The sequence below is a fragment of the Salmo trutta genome, chromosome 26 (assembly GCF_901001165.1).
Source record: "Salmo trutta chromosome 26, fSalTru1.1, whole genome shotgun sequence".
Classification (NCBI taxonomy): domain Eukaryota; kingdom Metazoa; phylum Chordata; class Actinopteri; order Salmoniformes; family Salmonidae; genus Salmo; species Salmo trutta.
Window position 1 is genome coordinate 13,448,675 of NC_042982.1, and position 21,501 is coordinate 13,470,175.

At 43.9% G+C, this 21,501-nt stretch overlaps 3 protein-coding genes across 6 annotated transcripts; all 3 read right to left on the minus strand.

Annotated features, from left to right (window-relative positions):
- Window positions 1-68: 68 nt before the first annotated feature.
- Window positions 69-5,478, minus strand: LOC115163171 (enoyl CoA hydratase 1, peroxisomal). The gene is made up of 10 exons (XM_029714840.1): window positions 5,163-5,478; window positions 4,468-4,636; window positions 3,719-3,807; window positions 3,447-3,571; window positions 3,288-3,336; window positions 3,063-3,127; window positions 1,537-1,607; window positions 1,312-1,383; window positions 1,079-1,229; window positions 69-827 (listed from the first exon to the last, which is right to left on the minus strand). The coding sequence occupies exons 1-10, from the start codon at window positions 5,194-5,196 to the stop codon at window positions 723-725; spliced, it is 930 nt and encodes a 309-aa protein (XP_029570700.1). The 5' UTR covers window positions 5,197-5,478; the 3' UTR covers window positions 69-722.
- A 130-nt stretch (window positions 5,479-5,608) lies between these two features.
- Window positions 5,609-14,136, minus strand: LOC115163169 (heterogeneous nuclear ribonucleoprotein L). Of its 2 annotated transcripts, XM_029714837.1 has the most exons (14): window positions 13,941-14,132; window positions 12,483-12,601; window positions 11,841-12,078; window positions 11,661-11,746; window positions 11,222-11,318; window positions 11,044-11,116; window positions 8,151-8,186; window positions 7,641-7,712; window positions 7,074-7,345; window positions 6,865-6,986; window positions 6,521-6,722; window positions 6,363-6,420; window positions 6,166-6,273; window positions 5,609-6,055 (listed from the first exon to the last, which is right to left on the minus strand). In XM_029714837.1, the coding sequence occupies exons 1-14, from the start codon at window positions 14,085-14,087 to the stop codon at window positions 5,997-5,999; spliced, it is 1,689 nt and encodes a 562-aa protein (XP_029570697.1). In that variant the 5' UTR covers window positions 14,088-14,132; the 3' UTR covers window positions 5,609-5,996. The 2 variants fall into 2 exon arrangements, with proteins under 2 accessions (XP_029570697.1, XP_029570698.1); XM_029714838.1 differs by lacking the exon at window positions 8,151-8,186 and having other exon boundaries at window positions 13,941-14,136.
- Window positions 14,137-14,851: 715 nt separating this feature from the next.
- Window positions 14,852-19,851, minus strand: LOC115163174 (serine/arginine-rich splicing factor 7). Of its 3 annotated transcripts, XR_003869692.1 has the most exons (9): window positions 19,638-19,851; window positions 18,878-19,109; window positions 18,490-18,672; window positions 17,954-18,034; window positions 17,818-17,859; window positions 17,563-17,607; window positions 17,377-17,469; window positions 16,190-16,863; window positions 14,852-15,296 (listed from the first exon to the last, which is right to left on the minus strand). XR_003869692.1 is itself a non-coding variant. In XM_029714842.1 (8 exons), the coding sequence occupies exons 2-8, from the start codon at window positions 19,099-19,101 to the stop codon at window positions 15,245-15,247; spliced, it is 720 nt and encodes a 239-aa protein (XP_029570702.1). In that variant the 5' UTR covers window positions 19,102-19,109; window positions 19,638-19,851; the 3' UTR covers window positions 14,852-15,244. The 3 variants fall into 3 exon arrangements, 2 of the variants coding, with proteins under 2 accessions (XP_029570702.1, XP_029570703.1); XM_029714842.1 differs by lacking the exon at window positions 16,190-16,863; XM_029714843.1 differs by having other exon boundaries at window positions 14,852-16,863.
- Window positions 19,852-21,501: the final 1,650 nt, after the last annotated feature.

Below are 21,501 nucleotides of genomic sequence, written 5' to 3' on the forward strand. Positions count from 1 at the left end.
CACAAACACTTAACATGTTGAAACAGAGCCCTTAGGCTCAGTTCACCTTTTATATTAAAAAAAAAACGTTTTTATGATGCAATCATTTTTATAGATTTACAAAAGTGTGAGGCTGGTTGGTAGAGGACCCAACCCGAATCCTGCATGTGGAGCTAGCAAGAGAGAGGCCACTAACTCTTTATAGTTTACAGACAGCTCTGCTTTGGGTGATTCTGACAGACAAGGCACCAACACACAAACATATGCATCTGCTGGAGTCAGGAGGTGAAATAAGTACGTTTTCATATTAGCTTAAATGGATAGTTGATTATTTTGGCATTTATCAACCTACCCAGAGACGGATGAACTCGTGGATACTATCTGCATGTCTCTGCGTCCAGTATGAAGGAAGTTACGAGGTAGTTTTGCGAGCCAACATTAACTAGCTTAGTGCAAAGACTGGAAGTCTTCGGGTACAGCTAGCATGCTAGAGCGCAAACACTGGGAGTGTTCGGGTACAGCAAAGACTTCCAGCACTAATGTTAATGTAATCTATCGCTAATGCCCAAAACTACCTCGAACTTCCTTAATACTGGACGCAGAGACATACAAATTGTATCCACTAGTTCATCTGACTCAGGGTAAGTAGATAATCCCTTTAATTTAACTTTCTACACCGCCCCTCCGTCCATTCCCCCTCGGCTAAGAAAAGCTGCACTTCAGCCTCTTTCTGCTCCTCAGCTTCAGAGCTTGGAGAAAGTTATTGTTTTTGGACTCTTCTTCTCCATGGAGGCCGCAGCTGACTTCATGACATCCTCCGTCTGCAGCATGCTCATGTTCCACGTTGCCTGAAGACAGGAGAGAGACAGACTGAACTCTCAGCCTCATTGTGTAATTCATTCTAACTTTTTTTGTTTTTTACATTTCAGATTTTGGACTTCCAATGACATCTACTTTTTAAAAATCCCACCCACCTCATCGGAACACTACACTTGTTTAAGAGACATGGTTATCTATACTGGGTTGTGTTCTTGATAGCCTATGTTGTTGCGACGGTGACGTGTGGTGTTGTGAGCATCCTTGTAGTTTTGAGCCTCACCATGTAGTTCAGGCCCTCTGCCACACTGTGGTCTCTGGAGTAGATCAGGTTGACCTTGGTTCCCTGGACAGCCACAGGGCTGCGGCCTGCTATCTCCCCGGCCATCTCCAGAGCTCCAGCCAACATCGCCTCCTTGTCCGGAAATACACGGCTACACAGGAAAAGAGTGTTTGAGTACCCAAAACCAACACACATACGCAACAAATACACGCACGCACACGTTGTTTTCATACCTGACTAATCCACTTTCCTTGGCCTCATCGGCGTACATCTTCCTCGCTGTCAGAGCCAACTCATTCACCAGGCTGGAAAGGAAAGAAGATGATACATATGATAAAGGATCTCTCTTCAGAACAATACAGGGAAGAACTCAGTGTTCCTTGGTTTATGAATGCAAGCTGAGGGACTACCACGCAGCATTATGGTGTAATGAACGCATATCAAATGCTTGCTCTTACCTCCGGCTCCCAATGACTTTAGGTAGGCGCTGCAGAGTTCCAACGTCAGCTGCTAGGCCAATATCTACTTCCTGTAAGAAAGGCAGACCTTTCACATCACTCAGAGATACAAAGCAGGATTAACAAGTACATTTTTCTTATCATTCTGCCTTTTCTTTACTATGAGAGTCCCCCTGGTGGTTGCTACAGAAAACACATGAATGAAAACATACCAGTTACGGCCTTTGTAGACTGCACGATTTTAGCGGTCTTATGCCACGATTTTGCCGTCCCAGACAAAATGTCCATGTCGCGGGCAAATTCTTAGGTCGTAAATGATCGTTGGATGTCTTGGCTCGTTGAGTGTGACAGGGTTTAGGTCTGCTGATTCAGTACCACTACGTCTTGGCTCGTTGAGTGTGACAGGGTCTAGGTCTGCTGATTCAGTACCACTATGTCTTGGCTCGTTGAGTGTGACAGGGTCTAGGTCTGCTGATTCAGTACCACTACGTCTTGGCTCGTTGAGCGTAACAGGGTTTAGGTCTGCTGATTCAGTACCACTAGGTCTTGGCTCGTTGAGCGTAACAGGGTTTAGGTCTGCTGATTCAGTACCACTACGTCTTGGCTCGTTGAGTGTGACAGGGTCTAGGTCTGCTGATTCAGTACCACTACGTCTTGGCTCGTTGAGCGTAACAGGGTTTAGGTCTGCTGATTCAGTACCACTACGTCTTGGCTCGTTGAGTGTGACAGGGTCTAGGTCTGCTGATTCAGGACCACTACGTCTTGGCTCGTTGAGCGTAACAGGGTTTAGGTCAGCCGATTAAGTACCACTACGTGCGGTCGTAGTCTTCAACAAAATTCTGGCAGTGTCCAAATTTTTGGGCCTTTATCGTGTAGTGTGGCTGATGTTACGAGCCGATCCTGGTGACTGACCCATAGGAACACAGCCGGCACTGAGTATGCACACAATAATACAATAGTGAATAGTCAGATTAATATAATAGTTTGCTTTAAACGTTTTCATGCAGTGCAAGAACAGCGATTTCCCTAATAACCTTGTTTACATGACGTCTGAAATCATGCTACCTGATTGGATTTTGATAAATGTTCAAAATGTCCAATCAAAATAAGTGCTTTACCACAGTAACCATGTTATTTTGGGGAAGATTATTTGATTGTGAGTTCGACATATGAAGTTTGTATGGGAAAACTATTTCTAAGATGAATACTTTTAGTTTTTCAAAACTCACTTCACTCGGGCATAAGCATAGTGAGGCTTGCGCTGCTGGCACATGCACAGATGAAATACACCGCTGCAGTTGATGTATCCTACGTCGACTGACGGAGCCTCGCAAACCAATCGCAGAATGTGATGACAGAACTGAAGCCAATTGTACAATCAGGTCAGGTTGATCGCAGTGTGACGTGATAATCGTAAAAAGGCTGAATCTGACCTAAAGTCTGCAAAGACCTTTAGATGTCCCCTGGACCTTGGTCCTCATGGAGACGGTCATTGGGGCTAAGGAGATGTATTTAAGCCCACTTACCTTCACCTGAAACCAGGCATCTTGAGTGCAGAGACGGATATCACAGGCTGTGATCAGATCCACTCCTAAAAGGACACGTACATGTTATAACATGACAAGCCATTACATCTGTATTACAGAACACCTTCACGGGAGAAGAAACAGTCACATTTTGTAAATAATATATGAAAGCTTTGCAAGACTTCACAGTCACAAGCAAATCAGTAATATACCACCAAAACTCACCTCCTCCAACACAAGCTCCCTGCACTGCCACAACCACTGGCTTGGGACACTACAAGTAGAAAGGAGGTGGTGGGAAAGAGAATGCATTTTCCTACTTGTTCACAATCAACCCCTAACATATTGTGCAGGAGTAAGTATTTCACAAGTTTATATAAAGACCCTTTCAATGATGCTGAAGGTTTCCTGGTACTTGGCGATGATGCGTCGCATGTTCCAGGAAGTCCTGGCCATGTCGTCCCCTTCAGGCTGCAAGACTTCACTGGCCATGTCCATCAAGTCAATGCCTACACACAGTCAAAATCCGACAGAGGTTACAGTATACCGGTCTTATTACTGCTATATTTGGTATATTGTTGGCACAGCCTATTGATAAGCAGCACTCAGTTCAACCTGAGACAATTGTAAGCATTTGGGAAACATAATTCTCTTACCAGCTGTGAAGACTTCTCCTGCACCGGAGACGACAACCACCCGGCAATCCGGGTCCTCAGCTATCTGTGTAAAGCACTCCACCATTTCTCTGAAAGAGGATGGATGTATGGTGGAAGATTTTTTTTCAAAGAAATATAGGATGCACATGAATTCATAAGGGAACACAGTGTTGTAGTGCTGAGTTACACAAAAGTAATATTACAAAGGCCGGAAAGTTTCAGCTGTGTTCAAGTAGTGGTGTTTGGGCCAGTGGTGTAAAGTACTTAAGTAAAAATACTTTAACGTACAACTTAAGTAGTTTTTTGGGGTATCTGTTCTTTGCTATTTATATTTTTGACTACTTTTATTTCACTACATTCCTTAAGAAAATATTTTTACTCCATACATTTTCCTTGATACCCAAAAGTACTCGTTTCATTTTGAAAGCTTAGCAGGACAGGAAAATGGTCCAATTAATACACTTAACAGAACATCCCTGGTCATCCCTACTACCTCTGATCTGGTGTACTCACTAAACACACATTCTTAGTTTGTAAATTATGTCTGAGTGTTGGAGTGAGCCCCTGGCAATCCATAAATAAATAAAAAACATGAAAATGGTTTGGTCTGGTTGGCAATGATTTATACTTAAATATGAAACCAACATTTTACCAGGTGACTTTTACTTGAGTCATTTTCTATTAAGGTACTTTTACTCGTATAAGATAATTGGGTTATTTTTCTACCACTGGTTTGGGCCAGGTGTTACCTCCAGAAGGCTTTGTTCATGGCATTGCGTTTCTCTGGCCGGTGCAGCTCTATGTGAGTGACAGCAGTGGCAGGTTGACTGACAGACAGGGTGGTAAAAGGAGGAGTGGGGCCTCCCGGAGAGGATATGGCCCTTACAGCACTGAGACCTGGAAGCCATAAACTCCTGTCTGATGATCGGCACCCAAATGAGAGGAAGAGGGGGGTGATTGAATAACAATGAATTACAACAAAGCCAAATTCATATTGAATGAGAGCAACACATTTCCGCTGAAAGTCAGTTGCACGGTTTAGACCTACGACCTACCTACTAAACCACCTTGCTATCTAGTCCTATACGTTATAGTTAGTCACCTTTCACCTAGTTAGCCAAGATGCTAACCAAGCACGGTTTACATTAGCTGGAGGTAATTATTAGCTAGCAAACGTTACTTGGCCAGCTAGCTAAGCGTTGACATTATGTAAAAAAGAAGTTACCTAGCTAGCTATAGGCTCTGGTCCGAGTCTCGAATTATTCTATGGCGTTAACCAATTACGTTTGCTACTTCCTAACCTAAGTTTGCTAGTACTGTAGCTTGCTAAGTAGCTAACGTTAGTTGAACGGACGAGACCTACAAAATATACATTTTGCTAACGTTAGCTACGTTTTAGAGCCGACAAAGCACTGCATCATAAAACTCACAACAATGTACTTACTTTTCGTGAGAGCTGATCTGATAATGAATGTCATAGCCCTTCGACTAAATCAAACTCGAGAGCAAGAAACAAATGAAAGGCGCAGTCGGTCTACTTGCCGCAACTAACTGACTGTCAAGTAAAAATTAAGTAGTGTTGTTCAACGCTTATAGCTACAAGTACAAAAAGGTATAGATAGCAGAAGGGTATTTACTGTGAGCAAAGAGCGCATGCTGTAAACACGATAATCTCAAGAGTCGTTCCACTAAACTAGCTGGCATGCTGGTTTTGTACAATTTGAGCTACGGCATCTAGGAATCGCCCAAATGCGGCATTCAAAAAGGGCAGGATAGGGTCGCGTTTCTAGCCCTTATGAACGGAATAGTTTAATAACGGAACAAATACGACTAATAATGATTTAATCTTATAGTTGTGTTTGTAATATCTCACTGAATAACCAAGTTAACTGGCATGAAGGTTTATTTATTGAGGGCTGTAACAAAAGATGCACTACTTGAAATTGAGTTTTATTTCTTACAACTAAAGAAACTCTCCTTCCTCTAAATACAGACAAATGGTAAGCAGCAATAAAAAAAAAAGGGGAGAGTAATAAAAGATGTGAAACAATACAAAAGCTTTTCCTTGTTCATCCATCAGGCATAAAAACAATTCAAATTATCTGTGATTTACCAGTTCTCACACACATTGCTTTTATGAGCTCAATATCAAAGAATTAGGACAAATCGATATGACTGCGGACAAACTCACTAACGGCCTAAAACACAAGGTCAAAATAGGGGTGAAGACTGTAGGGATGACAGTTTGTGGAACATTATCCATGATCCTGGAGGCCATTTAGGTTGCATGCTGAGCGGTAGAAAAGCACAGCTTGAGGGTGTATGGGTACGGGCCAGCTGAAGAGAAAGACAGAAAGGATTAGAAAACTAAAAACACCCATCACCACACCATTTGAATAAAACAGTGATCTTTTTTTAATACATAGGGTTCGATCTCAAACACTTACTTGCGTTCTTCATCTGGTAGTGGTTTATCATGGACAAGGCCTCCATGGCGTCGTTGATGGACTCCCACTCCAACAGCCCTGACGAGCTGCGCTCACCTGGACCTGCACCTGATAAGACAGTCCAATTCAGTTTAGCATCACTGTCATACATACCAAAGAGTATGTCGTTTCAAAATGAAGCTCAAGTGTACACTTACTCTTTCCTGTGAAAAGTTTGATGTTTGCAGGGGCTTTGACGCCAACATCCTCACAGATCTGAAAAGAAAACAATCAATTGGTTACTTTTGTAGGCATGTTGGTCTTTATTTCACTGCTCCATACATGAAGTGGTTCCCCGGTGTGCTTTGGGACTCACCTGAGTGAAAATCTCGACGGATGAGTCTGGCTGGGCGTTGAAGAAGTGCAGGACATTGCTGGGGTGCTGAATGCGGTTCTTGGCAGCCTGCTCTGGGGAGGTGAAGCGGTTGTTGCGGGAGCCGTGGAAGTCCTTGAAGCTGGTGCTGCCGTCCTCCAGCTCATAAGACTGGCCAGGCATGATGGCCTGCTGTTTGGACACACTGCAAAGGGAAAAGAGCATTAAACTTAACTTATAACAAGCCACACAGAACAGTCACTAATTATGGCAAGGCAGCGAATAATAAGCGCCAACTTTAAATGACAAGGCACTGAATGAACAGGCGTTTCAGATAAACATCTTACCAGACGCTGAGCTTCTGTCCAAACAGGAAGTTGTTGTTGAGGTGAGTGATGGCCCGGTCCACAGCGTAACAGTCTCCCATCTCCACCATGGCTGCTCCTGGCTTACTTTTCATAAACTTGACCTGAGGTAAGGGACCAGATGCATGGGGTCACTCAATACCAGCAGCCTCTTATTGAAATAACTGCAATGGCTTGCCCTCAACACTTACCCGCTCCACATTGCCGTAGAGACAGAAAACATTAAACACTTTGTCTGCGTTCATCTTGGCAGGCTCCAGACCGTAGACCATGACTACAGGGGAGTCTGCGTGGGCACTGTACTCGCCGGGGGGTGGAGGGGGAGGGCCGTAGCCAGGTCCCCCGCCGTAGCTGTGTGCCCCACCTCGTCCCCTCATGGGAGGACCCATGCGACGGCCCTCGCTGTAATGTGGGGGTGGTGGGGGGCCATAGCCGCTCTCATCGTATCCATGGTAACCACCCGCTAGGAACACAAGGGACCACAATATCATACAGGGGACATGGCTTGACGGGAACAAAGGATAGATTTCCCAAAGAAAGTGGTTAACCTCACCACGTGTAAAAACATCTGGTTTTGATAAAAGGGTGGCACATTCCATTACCAGGTGAGCTAAGAAAATTGACTACACCGCACCACTTCGCTGCCACTGTGGGGTACCCATTTTTAACCCACCATCTGCTCCTCGCAGGTGAATTTAGTGTGAGGAGAGCACTACAAGGGCCAGCACGTGCGTGTCCCCTGGGCCTAAGAGCCTTACCGTACTCTGGAGGGTGGTCTCCCAGCAGAGCCGGCGCCCTCACACGCTTGTTGGGGTTGGCACTCCCATCTTCTGAGAGGTGATAAAGGCAGGAAAAAAAGGGAAGAGAGAAGAGCGATAGATAAATTGGCAAGAAACAGGAGACATGACAATGCAGCAGCGGATGTTGAATTAGAATTAAGGATAGCACACAAGAAAAACACATCTAGAGAAAGCACACTAAGCGTAATAACTACTGAATATTAATAACACCAACAAGACAAAAAAAACAAAAAAAACACTACATAGTACTGTATATCTACAGGTTCAGTCATGGTATTCAGATGACAAAGGTGAAAAATGTATCTTGAATTCTCAGTTTAAACAAACTGCCATTACAACAGCTAAGAATGAATTAAACGCTAACAATCCTGGAAGCTAGATACATCCTCCATTTTAAATCTGTTAGCATATGGTAGAAGGGAGAATGAGGTGGGTGAGAATGAAGCCAACATAAGTTTGCAAACACACCTCCAGCATTGCTCCCATTGCCATCAGCTTCTGCATCTGTACAGGTACACATCTCATACACATTAAATTCAGGCCAGATTAAACACACTCACCTACACATGGATAGTTGAGAGATTAAGAAAAACATCACTGGCACATTGTAGAATGTTGAAACAGTCAACTGTGTCTAATGTAAACTATTTGAATACATTCACAGTCCATTATCTTCCTATTGTAACTAGGTTATACAAATAAGAAAGCGTCACATTTCAATTCTGTCTACAAGTCTCGAAAAATGAAAAGAATACATATAGCCTCCTAGTGGAGAGCCACCCAAACACCAGCTTTATTCAGACAAGTCTTCAACGGAGGACAAAATGCCCACAGGGAATGCACTACAAGGCCACCTTTGAAATATGGTGGCACTGAGAACAGGGGGAGTGGAACACCATAAAAATACAGAAAAGGAAAAGAAAAAAAAATACTTTTGAGGACAATATCTTTTTGAAGACATCCCGAGTGTAAGAAATGGGAATGTGTGTTGTGTAACAAACTGGGGATCAGTTTACTTACAGCATGGATATATTGAAGGACAAAGATTGAGGCTGGAGACATTTGCTGTTATTTGGCAGTGGGTCCATTACTGCTCTCCGTTTTCATTTAAATCCTTTTCATCTTTTACTCCACTCCCCTTTGGAAGAACATTTCCACCTTTGGTTGGATTTCTGGCCTTTTTGTGGCACTTTCCATTATGGTTGGTGGTCCACTCTCCAAGTGCCTTATCGAACACACTCCTTGCCAATGGCAGGCCGCAAAGCAGCCATTTGGAACATATCAGACCTGGGTCCTCATTAGGCGCAAATTGCCAGACCTGCGTCACATGGAAGGTGTTACACAGGTACTAAAAAGGTCAAATTTCCACAAGAGAGCTGTATTCAGAAAAAGATGGAGAAACTAAACAGGGATGCATGTTGCAAAAACAGTATAGGGAGGAAAGGAGGGGGGAAAGAGGCAAAACAGAACACCCGACTCCATGAGGTATGCATATATGAGGAGAAAAATATGGTCTGTCTGAATGTGCGTATGCTTGTTCATGTTTGTAGTGTCTTCATCAGTTGTCTGTTGTATTCCTTCCCATGTGACTGGCTACAGCCTGACAGTGACGGTGCGAATCATCTATGGAGTCAGTGCAGCAACAGGAGCGGAGGGTTTTGAGTAGTGTGATGTGTTAAACATCAGGAGCAGGGCACAAGAGAGCAAAGCCACCTGCACCACCAAAGGCAGGCAGGTACAGAGAACAGGACTGTGTAGTCTTGAGCAACTGGTTTGTATCAGTATGGTTCATCTGTTTTGTGTTTGTGTGAGCATGCTCGTCACTACGGGTCTCGATGTTGTCTTTATAAGGTGGGTCTCCTGTGGATGTGTATCAGTCAAAAAGCTTCCGTGTCAACAGTAAGGTGATGACTTGCAGGTGAGGTCTGGGTGATGGCATGTTTCAATGTGTCAGGCATGTCTTGCTGGGGTCTCAAAATTGGGAGGGTGTGGAAAGCACAGCTTAGTGCCAATGTACCAGCAACCAAAACTCCCCATGGAAAATGTGTCATGCCAAAGAAAAGGTATAGGGGATGTCTTCGTGACTTTGGAGCTATGTTGTTGCGGCACGAAGGAGATGGATTGGGGAGGGGGGGGGGGAAATGTCAGTTTATCAAAGCATGTCTGCTGCCATGGTCTTGCAGTCTATCCATCCCCAATGTCCTAAGTGTTCCTTCTGTTTGGTACAGAAAGTGGATGTGTCCTTATTGAAGTAGGAGCGGTGGAAGTTGAGGTGGTGTTGAGAGTAGTGTTGACGGCAGGAGTAGTGTTGGGAGTAGTGTTGATGACGGCAACAATGTGTCTCCGATGCATATATGGAAATGTGTTGCTCCAACGTGTTCCGACGAGAAGCTAGAGTGGCTGTTTATGTTCAATGCTTAAAGTAGCCTGTATAGATGTACAGATCTATACATTGACGAGTGCACTGGGAATGAAAGGAGCAATTGGCTGTTGGTAGAGCAAGCTTCACAAGAGACTCAAGTGGGTAAACAGGAAGGCATTTTTGCTCAGACTGTCTAGTCTTACAGCTTGATGTATCCATGGGCAGTGCATCAGATTGGTTGCCATTGCAAAAACAATACAGAGCACTCAATATATTTTTACACAGGCATAACATCACCGTCTATCAGACATTGCCGAGAGGCCATCAAGCAGGTATTCAGACAAGAAAGTATGAACTTAATGGATCAGTGGCGAGATTTATGAGCAACATCCTAGAACACTTCCTTATCTCACATTTAATGAGTAACAAATGACTGTCGTCAGGTAGTTTTACTACGAGTCAGTCGTCGCCAAACTAGAAAAGCTGCAGGACCTTGATTTGGTACCCGTAGTGAGAGATATATATATATATATATCTTTAGATCTGATGGCACTGGGTTGAGGTTAAGGAGTTTACTCAGGGGTGTTCCAAGCAAGGGCGGAATCCTGTCTTATATTAGGTGTGCAACTAAAAGCCTTGAGCAATAACTGTAGTCTCTAGTGAAGAATACCTGGCCATTCAGCTGCTCCTTGCATCCCTAGCGTGTCTGGCTGTGTGACGGACGGTACATCACCAGAAGACCACACCAGCACTTCAGTCATAATGCCACTGAAATGGAGCCCCATGCCAGAGTTAACTGTAATTTGCTAAACCAATATAACAGCTGGAGAGAAGGATACCAACCCAGCCCTGTGAACATTGATCTGGTTAAAGGAGCATTTCCTGTGCTCAGTGGCATTACCCCTGAAGGTCTACCATCCAACCCCCCTTCCATCCCCCACAGTGGCAGTAAGGGTGCTGGTATTGTCAGCGAGGACCACAGATGGCTTTGTGCGTTACCTTGACCACTCAGGTTGGGGTTGGTGTAGTCCCAAGTGTCCTGGTCATTCTTGAACACATTGAGACGAGTTGGCTGTGGGAGAATATACAAATTCATTCCAAAGCAAAGCATTTTTTCAAGTCCATATCATGGAACACTAGAAGCTGTTCGGGGCTATGGATGTGCATGTTCCTCTACCTTGGCATATTCGATCTTGAGTGTGCAGCAGCCAGAGTAGATGTCTGCCCCATTGAGGGAGGCCTTCGCCCTCTGTGCACTCTGCACTGAATCAAACGTGTTGAGAGTCAAGGAAAGGTCATGCAGACTAGTTCTGAGAACAGTACGTCGCACAGACACCATAACACGTTCCGGTAATTCCGGAGCTTATTGCACAAGCCCTTGTTTACAAGTCTCTTTGTGCTAGTAAAAATAAATCTGGTTAATCACTCATCACATTCAACATGTGCTACAAACAAATGACATGTTCCAGACTGCTGGTTGCCTGATTTGGTATGCAGACAGTATGTCAACTTAAAATTCCAGAAGTCTTAGTTTCACTAAGGATTACCTTGCGGGCATGCAACTGATTCACAAAAAATACGTAATTTTGAAAAATTAATTTTGCAGCAAAGGATATTCCACCATGGCCTGAACACCATTCTTCCGAAAGATGACAATCCTCTGGACAGGGCCGCAGTTATTGCAGACAGTGTAGAGCACATCCTGTAGACATAAGTAATTCAAATGATCAGAAATAATATTGAAGTACACAGCACAACAGAATGAACAGGTTGGGTAAAGGTGGCCAGCACTTTACCGTGGTAACGGGGTAGATTGGGTTCATGATGGTGAGAAGTAGCACATTGTTGACACTTCTAGAATCGTCCGGGTCGCCTGGCCGGGAGATCTTCTGGCTGGTGGAGTAGTTGACAAAGGCTGGGTGCCCGGAAATGTAGATCTGGTTGTCGTTCGCATACGTCACAGCAGTGCAAGACCCATTCAAATCCTCATACTCAACCAGGGCCTGCCGCTTCTTGGGCATAACAACCACATAGCTGTAAACAAAAAGGTTATATTAATAAAGGATGCATACCAAAGTCAAGAGGACAACATTTCTTTATTTGCTTTGACCCTCTGGATTGCTTCTGGGTGAGCAGGCTTGTTTCAGCTCGGATTCTAGCTACTCATCTGGAACTTGAGTTGAATCAATTGTGTTATAGAAGTGTTAGAACAGAAGCTCTGCAGAGGTAAAGACAGCCATTACTGGTTTAACAGTAATCAACTATAAAATGGTTGCATTGTGTTTGTGTGGAGCAAAATTGGACCATGAAATGTGTGCATTGTAAGCGAAGTAGTCAGGATACCAGTCTGCCTCTGCTTGAGCCATTTCTCGGTTTTTCGTGAGACAAAATACATATATTTTTAAAGCAGACAGTCAATTAATGTGCATATTCATCACCTAATAGCTCCAAACTCCTGCAGGGCCTCCACAAGGTCAGCTTCTGTAATGCCATCCACCAAGCCCCTCACATGCACAACTGGAGAGGGAAGGGTCTTATGTGGGTCATCATAGCCTTCCTGCAAAAAAATTATGGGTAAACTTAATTCAAGCAATAAACTCATGTTTCCTGGTCAGTTCATAGCATGAGGCTAGCTGAATAAACTCAACTACATGGTAAAATAAGTTTATGAACTCCAATGGAGTTGAGCAGATACAAGGCTTTGTGTAATTCAGCACAGACTACATCAATTCGTCCAAGGTCAATACTTCGAAAAATGTAAATTAAAAACGCGTACCTTGTGTCCTCTGCAGTTAAGTGCCTTTGTTTGCTGAAATCCACTCCCAATAAACGTTAATCAAATACAACCACCGACTGTTTGCGCATGTGCCAATTGAATCGCAACGAAAACGGTGGTTGTATTTGATGTTTAATTAAAATGTATGGGTTTCGGCAAACAAAAGCATGCAACCACAGAGGACAAACAAAGGTACACGGTAAGCGTTTCAATTTAAGTGGTTTGAAGTATTGACCTTGGGCGAATCGACGTAGCCTGCTTTCTACTAAACTCCATTGCTGGAGTTAATCAAACTTCCTTCACCATGGAGTTGAGTTTAGTCTGGCTGGAAATATCAACTACCTACCAACATGTCATGAAATAGGGGTAACTAGTCAACAAAACATTCATGAGGAAATGTATTTTGTTAGCCGTAATATTACGAGAACGTTGTCTCAGAAGGTTATACATATTCGAGAAGTAGCAAATTCATTCGCTCGCTAGCTAACGTTAGTAACCGGCTAAATCAATGAACCCGTCAATTAATCTAGTTAGGTTTATTTAAAGTGATTATGGCCGAGAAGCCGGTGTTTTGTTGGATATATTGGCACGGGTGTTAGGCCCGAGACGAAGTTAACACCAACTCGTGTTCGTTGGTTTGAGCCTGGCAAATCGAAACCACTAGGCTACAACAAAGCAATAACGTTACGCTGCCACTAGCTAGCTACCATAAAATATGGCGTGGCCTAGATTGCACACTCCCATTCATTTACAAGAAAAAAAAGGCTAACTAGCTAACGTTAGCTAGACAATGGTTGGAAAAAAATATGAACAGAACAAGAGCCTGTTAACTAACTGGCTATATAGCGATATGTTTACTGGACATTTAAGCTAAACATAAAATAGACCGAAAGTTATTCTACAAGAAAAATACTTGTGGTTTTGTCTAACATCGTGGAACACGGGCGAGCAAGCTAGCACGAGCTAGCTAGCTAGCTAACGTTACTGGGTGCAATCAATTTTTGCAACGCCGCGTCATGAGTCTGAAATTGTTATTTACAACTAAAGGGTACATTTAAATGCATGCGTTTAAATTCATTGTCTTGTTATAACGCAGATGAAATCAGCATTAATTATTTACCGTTGCCATTCCGTCGTTGGTTTTTAGTCTTTTCGTTGCCCTGCCGCCTTCGTAATAACGGCCTGCCATAGCCATGTTGTCCCAGTTAAAAAGGTTGGTAGCGGTGACGGTGTGAAATGGACGGGAAAGTCCTGAAAAGTCACACATATGGGCCCGCCTTGAAGAGTCCGCTGCGGTTTCCAATTGGTCTAAAAGGCACGTCAATAATGCAATCATCAACTGACGACCAGTTAAAATGCACAAAACAAGTCTTTCTGAATATCTTGTAGTCAGAGATCAACCCACTACTACTGTATTGATCACTTATCTGTAAAAATAAAAAAGTAAACAAGATGAACCATTTGATTTCTACAGTCAATACAATTTCAATTCAGGTGAGTGATCTAGGTAGTTACAGCTTTTTGAGAATGGGTTGTAATTAGTAAGGTTGAAAAGAGAGCCAAGATGACATGCACCAGTAGCACAGCGGTCTAAGGCACTGCATCTCAGTGCAAGAGGCGTCACTACAGTTCCTGGTTCGAATCCAGGCTGTATGACATCAGGCCATGATTGGGAGTCCCATAGGGCGGCGCACAATTGGCCCAGCATCATCCGGGGTAGGCAGTCATTGTAAATAAGAATTTGTTCTTAATTGACTTGCCTGGTTAAATAAAGGTTCAATAAATAAAGAAATACAACGGACATCTTGACAATGGGTTATAAGTAAATAACCATGAATGAAGGAGTTGGCCACATGTCAACAAATCTTCCAAAAGTAATAAGGTGGGGCATAAGTTTGAAAATATAAGCTAATTGACTGCAAACCATTGTAGATGGGAAGCATATCATGTGATTTCCCTCTTCACTATTAAGCATCTCCATGTAAGACACATTCTGTAGATGTTCTCAATGTTTAAAACAAAAACACTGAATTAACGTGTCAAGATTTATTCCAAAATCTGCTACTGTCATAAGCCAGGGAAAGCAAAACTTCAAGTACAGCTCTTGAACACAATGCCACACTGAATATAGTATAGGAAATAAGAACAAATACAAAGTTCTGGTTCACAAATCCCACTTCTGAAATTAGATATTTGAACTGTTTTGCTAAATAAAAAAAAATTGGACATACGGGAGAGACATTTTAGGAATGTGACATCATGTAAGGCATGCAGGGTTAGATATAAAGCTAATCCTGTAGAGTAATTACACAGCATCAGAAAAGGGGTAGATTCTAATCAATGCAGGGAACAAAGACAAAACAAATAGCTGCAAGGCTAAAGCCAGTTGGTTGGAGGGGGATGGGGACGAGTTTAGTCTTCAAATCAATCTTCGCCTGGGGTGGGGCTCTTTTTCTGTCTTGGAGATCTGGAACGACTGAAACAGACAGAGAGGGGTGTAAGTACAGGGCAGACACAGCATGTCCACTCAATACCTAGCCCGGCACCCATCTTGTCCCAGCATGTCCTCTCAATAACTAGCCCGGCACCCATCTCAGAACCAATCACAGCTCCAACACTGCTGGATGAACTCTGTCCCACTACAACCAGTTTGCCTTGGTTAAGACACTTTCATACTTTATAAATACAACACATTACAGCTTCATTGGATATCGCCAACTTCTACGAATGATAAAACATGTAGGGAGAACCCTAATTAATTTTGTATAATTAAACCAACAAGTGAAATGTAAAGTTCCAGAGGTCAAGTAAATGGAGGAGCTGGGTGTTGAGAGACTGCAATGTTTTAAAGGGGGTTTGAGGTGCTAAAATCATCCCTTGCATTTTTACACAATGAGACAAAAGACCAGAACTTTACCAATGGCACCCAAAACCCTAAACAAACACTGACCAAATAAATGACAAAAGACTTGCCTTTTGCAAGCCCAAGTCTTTAGAATCCTACCTTGATATGGTAAACTATGTGCAGACAGTTACTTAAAACCCAAGGGAACAGCGCAAACATTCAAATAGGTTGACCTAATATACAGTATCAGGACAAGCCACCATCAAGGTAAGTAAATCAGCTACATGCTCCCTAAAAAATAAAATAAAAAACACTATCACTACACCCAGGATAATATGTAATGTATTCCAAATACTTAACACTCATACACCCACCCAGACAGAAACACACATACACATACACCTGTGGATTCTGACAGTGCATGCTCTGTATAGTTGAATGTTAGTGTACAGTATGTTAGGGAGTATCAGACTATACGTCTGCGTTCTGATCATGAATGACATTGACTCTTGGGTTTTCGTTACCTTTGGAGACAGTGGCAGAAACAACATGTACAGAGAAGCGACGGATGCTAGAACTCGAAGACACACTCGGAGGGTCTTGAAGTCTGATCTCTCGTCAGCTCTCCTTTCTCACCCTCTCAGAAGCTAAGCAAGAGGCCGGGCTCTGTAGGGAGGGGGCCTTAACTGGTCGACTGAACTCGGCTCAGCGTTCAGGTCTGTGGTGCGTGGGTTCTGGGAGGGAGTGGGGTGGGTGGAACAACTGTGTGTGCGCGCGTAGGATGGATGTGTCTCGTCAAAACGTGCGTCGGACGACCTCTTTAACCAGCGTGGTGTAGGCTGATTTCTGGTCAGCCCTTGTTACCCTCCGGGAGGACGTTAACACCGCAAGGGATGACCCTGGTAAGTGCTTGTGCAGTCAGTCGACTCCCCACACTCTCTCTTTAAAAAAAGGCCTGCTTCGATTGGTCACCGGAGTCTGATCACGACAGATTTCTCTTTTGGGTTTTTGAGGTTCTCTCACCCTCTGAAGCTAATCAAATTGAGGCTGGATCTGAGGGAGAAGAGAAAAGAGAAGAGCCCCGCTCCCCCAGCCGTCACCCAAACAGCCCCTCTGTCTCGGAGTATAGGCTCATCAGCTCTGTGTGCGACTCTCTGAAGCTAATCAAGGTCTGGCCAGGTCATTCTAGGAGAGGGACCTCCAAGAGAAAAGAACATTAAAATCAGGTATTTGTAAAAGATAAAGAGGGGGGGTTTGGGGGTGGGGCAGTGTTCCTCACTCTAGCTTGGGGTGCGTTAAGAGTCCCTGACTATTTATTTTCGCTCCCCCTCCCTGGCCCCATCTCCTGCAGCAGCCATCTCTCTGATGAGTTGTCGCTCTGTGCGTTCTGGAAGGTCGACTCAGCAGACTTCGGGTGGAGGCTGGTCTGAGGTTGAGGGGGCAGCTAACCACGACTTACCTGATCACACCTAGCCCTGTCTAACAGATGGCAGTATACTTAAGCTGAGTGAATGTGTGGACTGTCATCTTTGAAAAATGTGATTTTATGATTAAAAGAGGTGGGGGGAGAAGGGGGGCTTCCAGCACATTTGCAAAACAATATTCCAAATTAAGTATAATTAGCAGTATTGTACAATATGGGCTAAGTCATGGCATTTACACAGTGCAGTAACAGCTTTGAAGGTATGGGTTGACGAGGAAGAAAGATTACCTATTCCTCTTATGGCTGGGAGAGCGGGATCTGGAGCGAGAGCGAGACGCAGAGCGACCTCTGGCCCGGGACCCTGACCGAGAACGGGAACGACTGCAACACAAAAAAACATGGCGGCGTGGGATCATGAGACAGGTCTGCTTTCAAAGGAAAGTATTGTGCAACTGTTATTCCAAAATGGCTTACCTCCTAACAGAGGTCCTGGACTTTGACCGCACAGGGGAACCAGACCTATTATGGAAGGGTGAAGTGTTTTAAGAAAATTACATGTTTTGAAGCCAATAGATAAATTAAAACAATCATATGAATACATTTGCAGGAACAACAGGGGCGATCAAATAGGTTTGCCCAGAATGCAAATGGAAACTATACTTCCTATGAAACCAATAAAAAGAAAAAATGCAACATCATCATCATGCAAAATTACCCATAGACTCTTACCTCCTCCTACGTTTGGGATAAGATGGGGAGCGGTGCCTGCTGCTGTGTTGTAGAAGAGAGACCAGTATCAGCACAGGGAGAGGTTTGAATGACAGTAGAAAAGCAGGGGGTAGGAAGAGAAACCCTGTTGACTTACCGGTCATTGCTGCGGGAGCGGGATCGATAGCGGCTGCCACGTGACCTGGAGATGGAACGAGACCGGGAGCGAGAGCGTGATCTGGAACACAAGAAACAGGCTGTGATGTCTCTAATACAGGGTTTTTCTGTGAAAGGTTGGTCGCGAGTTATGAGAATACATCTATAATCACACACTATTTGTACTTCATTTGGAATGGAGGATGATTTGGGTCACGGGAGGACAGTCAATTTCTCATTTGGGTCTCGAGCTGAAAAGGTTTAAGAACCCCTGCTCTAATATGTAACCACAGTAGTGAAACAAAGAGGACGGCATTGCCCCTCAGCAGTAGAGACGAATCCAACCAGGTCAGCAAATTTTGTCTGTGTGTCATAGTTTTTCTCGACATAATACAGTGATATTTTTCTCACACCAAGTGATACTTTGAAGTAAATAGAACAATGTTGCATAAGGGGAAAACTACATCACCTGCCTTATGCAGAATTATGACTGCTACTGGCAGTATATCAGAAGCAGACATTGGGCAAGTAGAATACCTGCTCCGACGACCTCCTCCCCTCTTGCTGAAACGGTAGCAGTCGTAGGCATAGTGGCCCCTGTCCCCACACTGGTAGCAGCGGTCTTGAGGGTCAAAGTGGCGGCGGCTGGGGCGGCCATGTTTGGTCTTCCGTGACATGCCAGTGGACAGCTCCACACGGATCCGAGAGCCGCACAGCACCCTGAGGTAGGGAGAGAGGGCAGAGTTTTGTGATAATAGGGTAAGAAAGAAAATATTGTGTAATACTGGGCAAAGTCTGCAAGAGTAATGCCTGAATCACAATTAATATCCCAAAACTGAAAACACCACTTCAACCAAAATATATATAAACTGATGTGACAACATTATGGGCTGTGAAATGTGCAGATAAATATAAAGTTACTCACTTTCCATCCATGCCTTTAACTGCGTCCTCTGCGTCACGGGCATCCTCATACTCCACAAAGGCGAAACCTGGGGGGTTCCTGGCCACCCAAACCGTGCGTAAAGGGCCATAGTAACTGAACGCCCGCTCTAGCTCACCCTTGGCAGCACCGTTGCCTAAGTCGCCAACATAGACCTTGCAATCGGTGTTACGAGAAGAGCTGCGAGAAGACGAGTGGTATGACATCTCCCCACCTGGAGGAAAGAGGGAGACACCGTGAACCAGTTAACTTGGTTTAAAAGTAAACATAGGAAAATTGAGCTGTGCTTGAGAGTATGAAGCTAGCTACTAATATAAATAACCTAGCTAGCTAACGTTAGCTATAAATACAAGCAAGAAAACTAGCTAGCCAGGGGTGTATTCATTACGGAATCCGTTTAAGAACCAAACGGAAGCTAACAGCAAAACGAGAGTTTATATTGGACAAATTCAGGTAGGTCCCGCCCCGTTTCGTTCAATTTGCTTCCGTTTACGAAACGTTTTGCAACAGAATCGGCGTAATGGAATACGCACCAGTTCTGCACTCGCTGTTTTAGTTAAATATTGGTAGACGACAATAGCCCATTTCTCACTAACAATGTTTATTCCTTATTATACTGTGTTGCTAACAATTTTATCGCTAGTGCCATACTCAAATTAACCAGAGACAATACAGCTCGCTAGATAGAAACATCGTTATCAAACTAGCTAGATCAAGTAAACAATGGCGTCCTTCCGATTACCTTTATCCCCAAACAGTTCGGCGATTGATTTATCAGTCTCTGCTCAATTTACAGAAATAAAACATGGGCGAAACGTAGTCAATATTAAAGTATTTCTTATTTTGATTACTTATTTTACTGGATTTCAAATTCTTCGCTAGGCAACAAACCTATTCGCCGTTCTGTCAGACTACCCGTGCAAGAATGCACTTGCGCAGTAACGTGCCTCGCTACAGTGAGGTCATGTGTTTTCTTCACATTGGTTATGATGGTTATTATCGGCCTTGGCAAACTGACCATCCTCTTGCCCCCAATCTGCCATACAGGTTTGAGGGAAGTCTTTATTTTATACCTACAATTTTCCATATATTGAATTATTTGAGATTGAGATATATACTGAACAAAAAAAATGTAAAAGCAACATGTAAAGTGTTTCATGAGCTGTAATAAAAGATCCCAGAAATGTTCCATATGCATACAAAGCTTATTTGTCTCAAATTTTGAGCACAATTTTGTTTACATCCTGTTAGTGAGCATTTCTATTTAACAAGAGAATCCATCTACCTGACAGGTGTGGCATACCAAGAAGCTTATTAAACAGCATGATCAAATCAAAGTTTATTTGTCACGTGCGCCGAATACAACAAGTGTAGACCTTACAGTGAAATGCTTACTTACAGGCTCTAACCAATAGTGCGAAAAACAGGTATATGTGTGTGTGTGTGTGTGTGTGTGTGTGTGTGTGTGTGGGTGTGTGTGTGTGTGTAGGTAGGTAAGTAAAGAAATAAAACAACAGTAAAAATATATTTGAAAATAAGAGTAGCAAGGATATATACAGACACCGGGTTAGTCAGGCTTATTGAGGTAGTATGTACATGTAGGTATGGTTAAAGTGACTATGCATATATGATGAACAGAGAGTAGCAGTAGCGTAAAAAGGGGTGTCCCTCTACCCGCCAACAATGCAGATAGCCCGGTTAGCCAATGTGCGGGAGTGCTGGTTAGTCGGGCCAATTGAGGTAGTATGTACATGAATGTAGAGTTAAAGTGACTATGCATATATGATAAACAGAGAGTAGCAGCAGCGTAAAAGAAGGGTTGGGGGGGGGGACACACAATGCAAATAGTCTGGGTAGCCATTTGATTACCTGTTCAGGAGTCTTATGGCTTGGGGGTAAAAACTGTTGAGAAGCCTTTTTGTCCTAGACTTGGCACTCCGGTACCGCTTGCCATGCGGTAGTAGAGAGAACAGTCTATGACTGGGGTGGCTGGGGTCTTTGACAATTTTTAGGGCCTTCCTCTGGCATCGCCTGGTGTAGATGTCTACATGTCTAGATGTCTGGTGTTCAACCTTCCCAAGTTCTCTCACGTCACCCCGCTCCTCCGCTCTCTCCACTGGCTTCCAGTTGAAGCTCGCATCCGCTACAAGACCATGGTGCTTGCCTACGGAGTTGTGAGGGGAACGGCACCTCCATACCTTCAGGCTCTGATCAGGCCCTACACCCAAACAAGGGCACTGCGTTCATCCACCTCTGGCCTGCTGGCCCCCCTACCTCTGAGGAAGCACGGTTCCCGCTCAGCCCAGTCCAAACTGTTCGCTGCTCTGGCACCCCAATGGTGGAACAAGCTCCCTCACGACGCCAGGACAGCGGAGTCAATCACCACCTTCCGGAGACACCTGAAACCCCACCTCTTTAAGGAATACCTGGGATAGGATAAAGTAATCCTTCTACCCCCCCCCCTTAAAAGATTTAGATGCACTATTGTAAAGTGGTTGTTCCACTGGATATCATAAGGTGAATGCACCAATTTGTAAGTCGCTCTGGATAAGAGCGTCTGCTAAATGACTTAAATGTAAAATGTAATGTCCTGGATGGCAGGCAGT